The 13330-nt window shown below is 37.9% G+C and overlaps 1 protein-coding gene across 1 annotated transcript in view; it reads right to left on the bottom strand.

Annotated features, from left to right (window-relative positions):
- Positions 1–13330, bottom strand: part of COL4A4 (collagen type IV alpha 4 chain) — a 152458-nt gene that overhangs the window by 132229 nt on the left and 6899 nt on the right. Inside the window, exons 2-3 of the mRNA XM_078147440.1 lie at positions 6998–7172; positions 3195–3234 (exon numbers count right to left, since the gene is read on the bottom strand). Coding sequence (XP_078003566.1) covers positions 3195–3234; positions 6998–7068 — 111 coding nt within the window. The 5' untranslated portion in view covers positions 7069–7172. The remainder of the gene's footprint in view (positions 1–3194; positions 3235–6997; positions 7173–13330) is intronic.

Genomic DNA, 13330 nt, shown 5'->3' with positions numbered 1-13330 from the left:
CTAGCCACTTTACCACCTAGCTGCCCCACAAAGTTCCATTTCACTATCCATACCTCTTTCAAAGGAAAAAATAATGCGGTTGAAGAATATGCAAAAAAAAATTTTTCAATTTAAATATTATTCAGTAATGCTACATATTTAAACAAACTATATATACTCAAAAAGTACATAAGTGGAGGTCTTTTGACAACTAGATAATTTAAGCAAAAATGTATTTGAAACTTCAAAAAAATGCCCTAGAGTCTCAAGTAACTCATCTTCTTCAAATGCAGAAACATTAAGTTCAAAGCCAGTAGAAACTCATGATAAGATTTTTTTTTAAATGTTTCCAGCCAAACCATGACTGCAAACAAGCACATAGGTAACCCGAACACTTGGGTCATTTGAGGTTGAGGTACAATTACTATGTATTCAGTGAAATCTCTAACAAGACAATGGATATACACACACCTTGATCATACTAGCAAGAGTGTTTCTTTTTACTTCCATTCTCCATAAAAGATTTATGGCAAATGATTATTTTGCTACATTTTAAGGAAATGGCCCCTTAAAAGGTTGATAGTGGCTACTACAGATAGGTGAGCATGTTTGTGACAGACTACAGAAACAAAATAACAGATGATAATAAGATCTTAAATTTACAGCTGTTTCAAATGGAAAAGGGACCACAGAGGTCTCCTAGGCTACCACCTCATTTTACAGATTTGGAAAATAAGGCTAGAGAAATGACGTGACTTGTAGAAGGAGACAGAATCAGTATTCAAATACGGGTTCTCTGACTATAATCCCTAAATGATTCTCTTGCTTTAAATATGCCAAATAGAACATCATTATAAGAATGAAACAAATTCCAAGAAGAGATCTGGTCTTCTAAAATGGATCATGTATACATGCATTATATTATTAATTTATCTATTTACATGATTTCATCAGTATGAAGAGCTACCTATAAGTGTGGAAACTCCCTCAACAAATACAGTTTAGGAATTGGTTCATAGTTAATAGTCTTAGGGGATTATCCAGGGGCAGTGAGAGGTGAGTGACTTGTCCAAGGTCACAGTATCAGAGGCAATACTTGAACTCAGCTCTTCCTCTTTCCCAAGCCAAACCTCTAACCACTACTCCACAATACCTCTCATGGTATATATTTTAGAAACAACAAAGTTATTAAGTGAGGAACACAAAAATGTAAAAATATAAACAATGCTCATCTATATAGCAATATAGTCAGATAGTCTCAAAGATGAACATCTCAGAATCTCTAGATAAAGAATGGGGGGGGGGTTCACTTAGCCTAAAGAATTTAAAGATATAATTGAGAGGCAGTGAGGCATGTACAAATTAAGCCTCAACTAAAGCCCAAGTTCCCTAATCTGTAAAATAGGGAGAATATTTGTACCACTTACCTTACTGTATTGCTGTGGGAAAAGCACTCAGTTAAACTCCTAGTTCTCTCTCAGTTATTGCTATGACTATCCTTATTGTATTGGAGGTTCAAGTAAAATTAATTCTAGGCCTTTCTCCTTTGCTCAATTCCCAAGGTTACTAATTTCTTCCATATATGTGTGTGTGTGTATGTGTGTATATATGTTGCGCGCGTCCAGCTCAGTGGCTGTGAGAGTCTTAAACTCTCCCTCCCAAGGAAAGCTAAGGCCAGCTTAGTTACTGATACCTTGCACCGAGCAGTGAAAGGCAGGGAGACAAGATGGTGAAGCTCTGTTTATTCAAGGCACAGGACAGCATTTTATATCTGACTCATGGAAACATACCCCAATGTAACAATGACAAAGCAACAAAGTTTACATATCTTTGCCAACAGGCAACACAGAGGATTTTTCTCATGCGAATACTAATCAAAGTATCAACAAGTACATTTCTTTGCAACATTATACTGACTGTGTCCTTCTCTCGTGCTGTTCCCAGTGAAGACACTATATACTTCTTGTTCCCGGAATGTCCCAATACTTGATTACATGAACCAGCAATACTTGATACATAAGTTAGCAATACTGGATATATCTTTGTGCTAGAGCTAACTGTGCTTGAGCTAGCAACACTGCTTTATAGTTTGAGCTTGCCTAGCGTCAGAGTTTTGCTGACTGGGAGGTGCAAGGTCCGTGGACAGGGAACTGAGCCAGGATATTCTGCTCATGTACTAACACCTGAGAGGGGCCTTTGCCCATCAGTGAAGTCTCATGAACAGCCTGTGGTCTTCAACGTCCTACAGATCCCTAACATACACACACACACACACACACACACACACACACACACACACACACACACACATATACATATATACATATATACATATACACATATATACATATATACATATATACATATGTACATACACACATATATACATACATACATATATATATATTTCTTTAAAATCTGGCTTTTGTATAATGTTTCTCCCTTCTCATTTTGTGATATCTTTATATCTTTAGATATCAATATTTTCTGTGACAATATAAGAGGGAAGAGGATGAAGGAAATTTTGGTTAGAGAGTTACAGTCACTGGTTGTAAGGGTAGAGTGGGAGTATGGGGGGAGTTGTAAGTCCTTGAAATGAACTTGATTCACTAGACAGAAGAAAAGGAAAAAAGTTTAGCATGGGAGCAAACAGAGTAAGGAGAAAAATAGAGGGAATTATAGCACAGTAAGTATGTATATCAATTTGGGAATTTCAAAGTGCTCTTACATCTGTTATTTTCATTCATATACTATTAGGTCGAATTCAAAGAGTTCATCTGGTTGAACACTCATTTTACAGATGAAAAAACTGATGCTCGGGTATGACTTGTCCAAGGTCACACAGATAGTAACAACATTGCAGCTAGAACTCAGTTCAATGTTCTCTTGACATTAAATCAAATTATCACTCAGAATTATCATATGAGATATATTGGGTAGGTATTACCATCCCCATTTTACAGGTGAGGAAACATAAGTATAGTAAGATTAAGTAAGTTCCTCAAAATCATATAACATTTGGTGGCAGATTGGGAATAGGACCAAGTCTCCTAACTCTGAGTTAAAAGTGTTTCCTACATCATATTAGAAAGAAAAGAAAGGGGTGGCGGGAGTAAACTTCTATTTTGTTTGGATTCTTTATTACTTTGTAAAATTCACAAAAATGTATGCATAGAATCAAAAGCCTGAGAATAATCTCTAATCAATGTACTTACCCCATAAACTTGTTGCATAGAAAAGAGAATTACAAGCAACCTGATAAAAAGAAAAATTCAGTTTAGTTTAAATTGTTCACTCTGATGCAAAACAAAATAGAAATGAGTAATGAGGGTGAATTTACAGGAGCCTCTCCTCATCCCTAATAGATTCATCGTCACTAGCCACACAAGAAGACACAAACTCTCAGAACTGGTGCCCTGCCACTCACTACCTACATCTTCTTTCCTGTTTTCAATGACCTCTTCCACTTCTGTTCTGGGTTTAGCATTTTGCTAGGTGCTGAAGACCATATAAAGTAAAGGATATGGCCCCCATCCTCAATGAGATTATGATTGTGTTGGAAAAAACAGACAAACAGACATAAAACTACTTGGGGGGGGGATGGAACATAACATATCTAAATGCTAAGTTACATGGGTCAGACCCTTAAGTACTGCTGGAATGTAGAGTCAACAGTGAGGGCTGATGTAGCCAGTGAAAGCTTCAGCCAGAAGTGGAAAGGTGGGTTGAGGGTAGCATAGGTTAGCTTTTGAACGCTAGGTAAAAGAGAAAGGGGATGACATTCCAGGCGGGGGGGGGGGAACAGTGAAAGAACATGACTTGAAAGTTCAAGGGGTGGGAGATGAGACTTGATTTATTAGACAACAGGGAATTACTCCGAGTTTTGCATAGAAGATTGATATGAAAAAAGCAGAATTTCATGCATTTGTTTTATAAAATATTACTGTGACATAAGAAAAGATGACTGGAGATTTCTAAGAAGTGTGGGAAGACTTATATGAATTGATACAGAGTGAAATAAGTAGAACCAGGAAAACAAAATGTATATAATGATTAAGCAAAGTAAACAGAAAGGAAAAAAAGAAGAGAATCTGAATGTTAAGTGGAGAAAAAACTGCCCCTTTTCCTGTAGATGGAGGTGGGTCCCACCCACCAAATTTTCCCTACACTATCAGTTACGTGATGTTGTGATTGCTTTTGCTGGGTTATTTTTTTTCCTTTCTCTTTTTAACCCCCCTCCTTTTTTTTTTACAAGGGATGGCTCACTGGGTAGGAGTGGGGAGCAAAGGATATACTCAAAATAAAGGTGATATAAAATAAATAAGATCAACAAAACATTAAAAATTATTTCAAAATAGCACATATTTATATGTGTTTTATGCTTAACGAAATGCTTTCACTCCCATAATCTTATTTCATCTCACAAAAACCTGTGAGGGGAGGCAGCTAAGTGGCACAGTGGATAGAGCCCTGGCCCTGGAGTCAGGAGGACCTGAGTTCAAATGTGGTCTGGGCAAGTCATTTAACTCCAATTGCCTCACCAAAAAAACAAACAAACAAAAAAACCCCAACAACCTTGTGAGGTAGGTAGTCTAAGTATTATTCCTATTTTAGATATGAAGAAAGCAAGGTACAGGCTTATATAATCATAGACACAGTTGAAAGGAACTGGAGAAATCATCTAATCTGATCCCTTTATTTCACAAATGAGATAAGAGAGGTCCAGAGTTTTCCCAAAGACCTCAACATAGTAAATGGCATCATTGGTATTTGAAACCATGTGATCTGATTATATGACCAAAGCTCCACCATGGCACCTTAAGTGACTTATTTAAGAATCCCTCCCCTCCTTTTTTTTTAACCCATTCATTTTTTCTGCCTTTCTTCCAAAGTCTTTTGTCTCAACTTTCATAACATATTCTTTCCCCACTCTTAATGCAATCTCCTTGAGTTGCTGATAAGCTCAGTTTAAATATATGAAGGCAAAGGAGAATCTAAGACATATATCCATCTCATGACTCATTCAAACTCATGACTCATATGTTGAAAAACTAGAGGTCTAGTAGTGGACCATAATTTTCTGTCAATGGTTTTTTATCTAGATGCATTCTATATAGGGAGCTCTTTATCCTATGATAAAGTCTTGCAATTTCACACCTGCCTAATTTGGAATATATGAAAATTCCCAAAAGAACTAAGTTGGCATTGGCCTCTATCCACCAGCAAATTAAAGCACAAACACAGGAGGCGTGCGGAGAGAGGGTGATGTTTCAATATTTAAGAGAGTAAACTTGGGACACAGATTTGTAAGTTACCACTTGGTTTACTCTCAGCCATGGCTAACTATCAGATGAGTACAGTTTTGTATAGCAGCTAGTTTTCATATTCATTATCTCATTCTATTCTTGCAAGAACCCTGTGAGATGGTAGGGCACTTATTCCCATTTTACTGGTGAAAAAAGTAAAGTCTCTGAGAGGAAATGATTTGCCCAAGTCACAGTAACCACAGGCAGTGTTAGAAACATATCTTCTCAGCGGTCAAATGTCACTTTCATTAAACCAAAATGCTTCTGAATAGCCAGTTTCTATTGCAGTATGTAATTGAAAGTAATGAAATTTTAATTCCCTATAAAAATAACCAGTAATGTGGACTTTTATTCAGTCTTTTTCTGTAATTAGTCCAAATAAGTAAGATTCTAACCTGGACTCATTCCACATCGCTCCAGAGGCATGAACAAGGACTAGTGGAATCTAGTTACTGAGGGGCAAATTTTAAGTAAATATAATGGGTGGGGGTGGGGGAGTTGTCTACGTCCCAGACACTATACTAAGTGCTTCCCATGTATTATTTCGTTTGATCCTCACAACAAACCTGAGAGCTAGATGCTGTTATTATCTCTTACAATTGAGGAAACTGAGGCAGATAGAAGTTAAGTGACTTCCCCAGGATCACACAGCTAATAAGTATATGAGACTGGATCTGAATTCAGGTCTTCCTGATTCCATCCCAGCAATCTGTCCACTGTGTTACCTAGTGCAGAATATTCTCACAAATAGCTCTGTCCAGCATTAAAATGAACTAATTCATGATGACTTTGGGCTAACTCTTTTGTCTGTATATACTCCAGCAACCAGCACGGAATCTAGCACATAGTAGGTTCTTAATGAATACTTGTTGATTGACTGGTGAAATAATGAGTTCCACCAGCATTAAAAAAAAAAAAAGCTGGACGGCCTTTTGTGCATCTTGTGAAGAAGATTCATAAACTGGTCAGGGAGTCCAACTTAATGACATGTAAAGTCCTTTATAAGTTCGGTTTTCTTAATTTTTCAAAGGAACTCCCTTACCCCTCTTCTCCAGCAAGATTGTGTGATTTAACTAATTTTCATAATTTTTGTAATGACTTAACTGTCATAATAGATTGTGTTATTGGCTAAAGGTTTTGGATTTGCTTTGTCAGGTTCAGCCTCACACCAGCACAATGAAATGTATTGTCTCAGCTACTTTAGCTATGAGGGAAATACAGCAGTGAGGAGATATACAAATTATTATGTAGTCAGAGGGAATTACAGGCAGAGTTGCAATTTAAACTCCAATTTTAACACATATAAAACACATTGAAAAGCCTAAAGGATTACATATATACACACATATGCATATACAAATATACACATATATACATAGTCCTTTATATATGTGAATGTACATATGCATATATGGCAGGTGTTAATAATATTATTATTGCTTTCCTTGTCTACTGAGTTATGCTATATTTTAACTGATGACAACACTGCTTTTTAATTAATATTTAAAAGGGGGAAAAAAAGGTCTGCTCAGGATTTAAATGATAAAAAGCCTTTCACCACAGTGTGAATAAAGTAGGCATTAGGTTACCTTAAGCTTATAGAATTCATTTTTACAAAAGCAGAAAGCATGCAGGTAACAGTTGTCTATATAATGCCCAGGTCTCAGAGAATGCAGTATATAAAAATAGAAGGGCACAGCCATGACACTTACCAAGGACCCATTACAAACTGTTTAAGCCATCTGAAAGAGCACTTCATTAATGCCATTTGCACTAATGACATTCCATTCAGGTCTTCACTTCCTATAAAGGTCCTCAGTCAGTCTTTCTTTCCATTCACATGAATCTTGTCTCTAAGCGATAACCTATGTAGTCCTGCTTTGATATCTGTATATATTAAGAAGAAAAATTCCCTTAAAAACAGTATGTTTGCTGTGATTATTCATTATTTCATTATTCATATTATAATGAGCAAAAGATTCTTTGAAGGACAGATTCAACAAACAGCCTTTTTGAAGAATTACCTTACTCTCTTCCTGTGGGATATTTAAATTGAATAAAAATTATTGGGAGAAATCATATTCATGCTTAATTGGCTTTCTTTTTTTAACATGCAATCACCAAGTACCATAACAAGAAAAAACTTTAGAGATCTAGTCCAACCTCCCACCTTATAGGTGGAGCAACTGAGGACCAGAGAAGTACAAGAACTTGCCCAAAGTAATACAAATAATTAGTGGTAGAGGTCATATAAAAACATACACGCACATATATGTGTGTATGAATATATATTTATATGTATGTTTTATATTATGAACACATGTGTATATAGAGGTATGCATGCATATATGCATATCTACATACACACACACACACACACACACACACACACATATATATTTTTTGGAGCAATAGGGACATGGATACCCAGTACTACAAATATCACATACACCAACCCAATGTTTAAGTTTGCCAGCTTTTTTTGTGCATGTGAAATTCTCCTGGCTTTTTATACTTTCTTGTTGCCTGAGAATAATTTTCTTTCCCTTTGGAAAATCCAATGAAAATTGACTATTCAGCAGGCATTCCTTACATGCTTACCAAGTTCTGGGCACTGTGGTAGGTGGTGGAGATACAAGGAAATAAATCAAACAGTCCCCATCCTCAAAGAGTTTACAGCCAATAGGGATGATATCATGTATACATAGCAGATCTTTTGACCAAGCTCAGAGGAGACATTGACTATAGAGGCTTAGGAAGAAGTACTTGTCCTTTGTTCTTGAAGAGGACCAAAGACATCAGGAAGATGATGTTGCTACAGGAAAGATAAGCTGATCTTGACCTACCCACACCCCAACTCACCTCTCCCTCCCACCTTTGAGGAGAAAAAGGATCTGCTTGTAGCAGATGGGAGAGCTGAGAGAGTAGAGACTTGAGAGCTGGGAAAGCAGAAGAAAATGGGAAGACAGGAGAGGTGGGTGTGGTGCAGGCAGGAGGAGGCTACAGAAGCAGAGAAGTGGGCAGCTGCTGAGACAAGTCCTAAAAGCCTTTCAGAGAATGGTAGGAATCTAGAGCCCTAGAGCAGTAAGAGCCAGTCAACAAGGGGCTGGTGGGAGGAGAGAGACAGAGAGAGGGAGACACAGAGAGACAGAAAGAGAGAGACAAAGAGAGAGAGAGAGAGAGAGAAGAGAGAGAGAGAGAAGAGAGAGAGAGAGAGAGAGAGAGAGACAAACAGAGACAGAGGAAGAGACAAAGAGAGAGAAACACAGAGATAGAGACAGAGGAAGAGACAAATAGAGAGAAAGAGATAGAGACACAGAAATAGACAGAGGACAGAGAGGAAGAGACAGAGAGAAAGACACAGAGGGGAGAAACAGAGAGACAGAGAGGAGAAACAGAGAGACAGAGACAGAGAAAGAGGAAACAGACAGAAAGAGGAAGAGAGAAACAGGCAGAAAGAGAAACAGAGCAGAGACAAAGACAGAGAGAGAGAGAGAGAGAGAGAGAGAGAGAGAGAGAGAGAGAGAGAGAGAGAGAGAGAGAGATTTATTCTAGGAAGACAGAAAGTTTGTTTCATACTGAACCTGACAGCTTGAAAGCTAGTTTAGGACAACAGACGAAGTGGAAGAGAGGGCTACTGACTTGTGTATGTGTATGTATTTATATATACATACACACACATATGCATATACATATACATACATACATACTCACACACACACACACACACACACAGAGTAATGGAAGGGGGAAGAAGCACTAGCATTTAAGGGCATAAGGAAAGGCCTCATGTAGGACTACGGGGGCACCTGAGATAAGCTTTAAAGGAAAGCAGAGATTCTAAAAGGATGAGATGAGGAGGAAATGTACCCCAGGCATGGGGTGCAGTCTGTGCAAAGGCACAGGAAGTGGAGATCAAATATTATGTGTACGGAACAAGAAGAAGCCTAGTTTGGCCGGACTGATGACTACGTAAAAGGAAGTGATGTATAATTAAGGAGGAAAGATTAATTCAGGTACTTTATATTTTATTAGACTGGGAAAAGTACATACATATTATTGAACACTGCATACATAATACACATATCTACATGAATATGTACATGAAAGTATGTTTAAAAAATTAAATTTAAAGTTTCATCCTTCAGTTTAAATGACTTGAAAAGGGTAAACATTTGGAAACTTTGTTCCTCAAGGGAATAGCATGAAAACTGAAACAGATGTTGAAGATGAAGTTGCAAAAGGCTATTTTTAAATTTCTGGATAAAATCTTGGTAAACTAACTCAATGCTTTATTGACGAGAGACTGGTTAGCTAAATAAGTGGCAGAACAACATTCCAGGAGATAGTTTCCAAACGAACCTGACCAGAAATTAAGTTGTTTGGTAAACTTCTGTTAGGGTCAGGCAGACAGATTACTGATCTTTTTCTGTGCACAAACATTTGACTATAAACATTTTTGTCTCAAATAGAATTAAACCAATAACCAAAGTAAGAATCAATGATTTCTTGTGTACTTAATATGTTGGAGGTGAAAAAGAAATATTCTAATCACTCCTAGCTTTGTTCACTATCTTAAATGAAAAGCTGACATTGTGTATCCAAGAAAGAAGATGGTAGTTGATGGTTGTAATTTTAACAAAATGATGTAATTAATGGTCATTTTAACAAACATAAATCACTATTATTGCTACGGGGTGTCTAATAGTTAACCATAGTGTCTAATCATTGCTTTTGCTATCAATACTGGAATGTGAGGAGGTCCAAGAGGCCTAAATGAATGGGGCAAGAAAAGTGAGGGCAAGCTCCTAAAAGTTGTTCTCCTATCATTGCCCTCCAATAAACTAAATATATAGAGTTTGTGTGTGTACATACACACACACACATATGTATGTATGTATGTATGTATGTATGTGTATAAACACACACATATCTGTATGTATCTAAATAAACCTATCTATATCTATCTGGCTGTTAATGCATATTCAACATGGCTGATATGAATATTTGATCTCAAAATGGCCTGTGAACTTTGAAGAAGTGATGGAAGAGGAAGTCAAAGACTTACGGTATATCTATATTTCTATCTCTCCCTGAAGATCATCTGAGAAATAAGAGCTCTGAGGTCCCCTTCAGCTTTAAGTCCCATGACCCTATGACCTTATCCCATCCTTCATATCTTCCTTCAGTTATCCAGACTTTCCCCTCTACTTGGTTTGCTAATTCCTAGTGAATTAAATTTCTTCCAACTGATGCCACTACTCCCTTTTCTTTTCCCTCAACCCCAAATTAGATATGCCTAAGTCTGGACTGAAGCAGTTTGGTAGCAAAATAGAATTGTGGACCTGGAGTTAGGAAGACCTGAATTCAAATCTTGACTCACATGGTTACTATTATGTTATATAATAGTTATATGCAAGTTTCTGAGCCTCAGTTTCTTCATCTGTAAAATGTGGATGATAAGAGCACCTACCTCATGGGGTCGTTTTAAAATCAGAGAAGTTTATATGTGTAAAGTACTTTGCAAACCTTAAAGTGCTACACAAATATTAGCTATTATCATCAGGAAAAGGGGCTCATATATTCTAAGAGAAACTTTAGCCAATGGAGTATATAGTTGGACTTGGAGCCAAGAAGACCTGAATTCGAAACCTCCCTTAGAAGTCTGTACTAGGTTATGCCCCAGGTGAATTATTTAACTCCTCTGAGACTCACTTTTTCTAACTCTTGTTGTAAGGTCCAAATGAGATACTGTCTATAAGGTGCTTTGCAAACCCTCCAGTGTCATACAATGGTGAGCTATTATTATTATTTCAAGTCATTATAATCCTCTGTTTGCCTCAGTTTCCTCATCTGTAAAGTGGGGATGATATTAGCACCTACCTCCCAGGGTTGTTGTGAGGATCAAATGAGATAACTGAAAAACCATTTAGCACAGTTCCTGGCACATAATAAGCACTATGTCTTAGTTATTATTTGTTTCCCTTATACCTGCTTGCCTATCTGCTTAAACAAGGCCACCCTGCTCCTAGATCTCTGTGGTGCCTGAAATGATTGAATGTGTGGTGGGCTGACTATTGGTATCTCTCATAGGGCAACTAAGATAAAGGAGCAAAATCATCAACCAATAGAAATGTTTTTTCCCCCACCATAACAATATTAAGTACCCTAATGACCCACTTAAGTTCTAAAATTTTTCCAACAATAACCTTCTCCTTTCAAGAGGAAAATTTCCAGCTCAAGCAAATGACTAAATGTTCCTTTCACTTTAATTTTCTGAGATAACCATTTTAGGATCCCCCTTTGAGGAATTTTGTTCCCTTAGAAAGCCTGAAAAGTGGCCTGGATGCCTGTTTGCAGACCCCTGTCCACCTTATCCTTCTCCATCCAAATTAGCGATTCTGGACTCAGCCTCGGCCAAGAAGCTTGAATTGGCTGCTTCATCTGGCTGCCTGGGCCCACCGACAAGGTAGCTGCTTTATCAGCTCAGGGAGCAATCTGATCATTTCCTGACCACCCAGAAATTTCCCCTCTTCCTTTACAAAGTCATATTTTACTGTTTTTTCCCTCTAGATATGGTTTCTCATGGGACCACAGCTTCCAGACATTTTCATTGTGCCCAATTTTCATGAGCATCACAATGTTAATGAGACCAATCAGTTAACATGTATTTATTAATCACCTACTAAGTATCAGGTATTGTGCTAAGGATTTCCTTTCCCCAAGTCTATGCTATGCTGTATATTTACAAAATATATAAACAATAACTGTAGGGTATTTTGTGAGGGACAACACTACCATTGGGGGAATCAGCAAAGGTTTCTGGTAGAATCTAGTACATGAGCTGAATCTTGAAGGTAAAGAGAGAACCCGAAAGGAAGAGGTAAGGAGGGAGAAGATGCCAGGCAGCCAGTGCCAAGACCTGAAGACAGAAGATAGAAGAAGAGCAGGACTGCACCACAGAGTGCATGGGAAGGGACGATGCATTTATTAAGTACCTACTGTGTACCTGACACTGTACAAATATTTTCTCATTTGATCCTTATAATAACTCTGGAAGGTAGGTGCTATTATTATCCCCCTTTTATAGATGAGGAAACTGAGGCAAACAGAGGTTAAGTGACTTGCCTGAAGTTACAAAACTAGTGTCTGAAGCCAGATTTGAACTCAAGTCTTCCTGACTCCAGAACCAGCATTCCATGCACTCAATCACCTCACTACCGGGGAGAGAAGGAGGAATAATATGTAAAAAAAGACTGGAAAGGTAGAAAGGGGCTAGGTTGTGAAGAAGTTTAAACACCAAGCATAGGAGTTTGCAGAGATAACAGGGAGCCACTGGAGATTCCTGAGTAGGGGGATGACATGACATGCTCAGACCCATGCTTTAGGAAAATTACTTTTGTGGCTAGGTGGAGGATGGATTGGAATAGGAAAAGAAGACTGGAGGCAAGGAGGCCAGATAGGAGTCTTGAACTAGAGTAGTTACCGTGAGAGTGGACAGGGACTTGGTCAAGAGACACTGCGGAGAGAAAAATGGCAAAAATGGGCAACTGACTGGATCCCTGGGGTTCAAGGATTACGCTGAGGTTGTGGATGTGGGTGAACGGAAGGATGATGGCGCTCTTCCCAGAAATATGGAAGTCTGGAAAGGGAGGGAAAGAGAATGAGTTCTGTCTTGGACATGATGAGTTTAGAGTGCCTGTGGGTATCCAGGGTGAACTGTCCAACTGATTGTTCATGATCTGGAACTAGATTTAGGGCCCAAAGGGATTCAGCTTTGAGCACAGTACGTTTTTCAGCAAATATCTTGATTGGTTGGGTTTTTTTTAAAAGTGCCATCAACACAACAGTACATAAAAAAATCAAGTCATTTTATCATAAGTTTTTTTAAAAAATTCAATATTATAGAAGTCTGTTACAATTAATGGAAAGGTCAGAATCGCTGCATTACTTTTCCTTTGTTAGACGTAGCAGGGTGGTTCAGTGTATAGAGAGCTGGGCCTGGAGTCTGGAAGACCTGAATTCAAATTTGATCTCAGACACTT

Source organism: Phascolarctos cinereus, unplaced genomic scaffold (genome assembly GCF_003287225.1).
Source record: "Phascolarctos cinereus isolate Bilbo 61053 unplaced genomic scaffold, phaCin_HiC Scaffold_7;HRSCAF=346, whole genome shotgun sequence".
Taxonomy (NCBI): Eukaryota; Metazoa; Chordata; class Mammalia; order Diprotodontia; family Phascolarctidae; genus Phascolarctos; species Phascolarctos cinereus.
The sequence above is the reverse complement of the archived record's forward strand: the minus strand, read 5'-3'. Positions and strand labels throughout refer to the sequence as shown.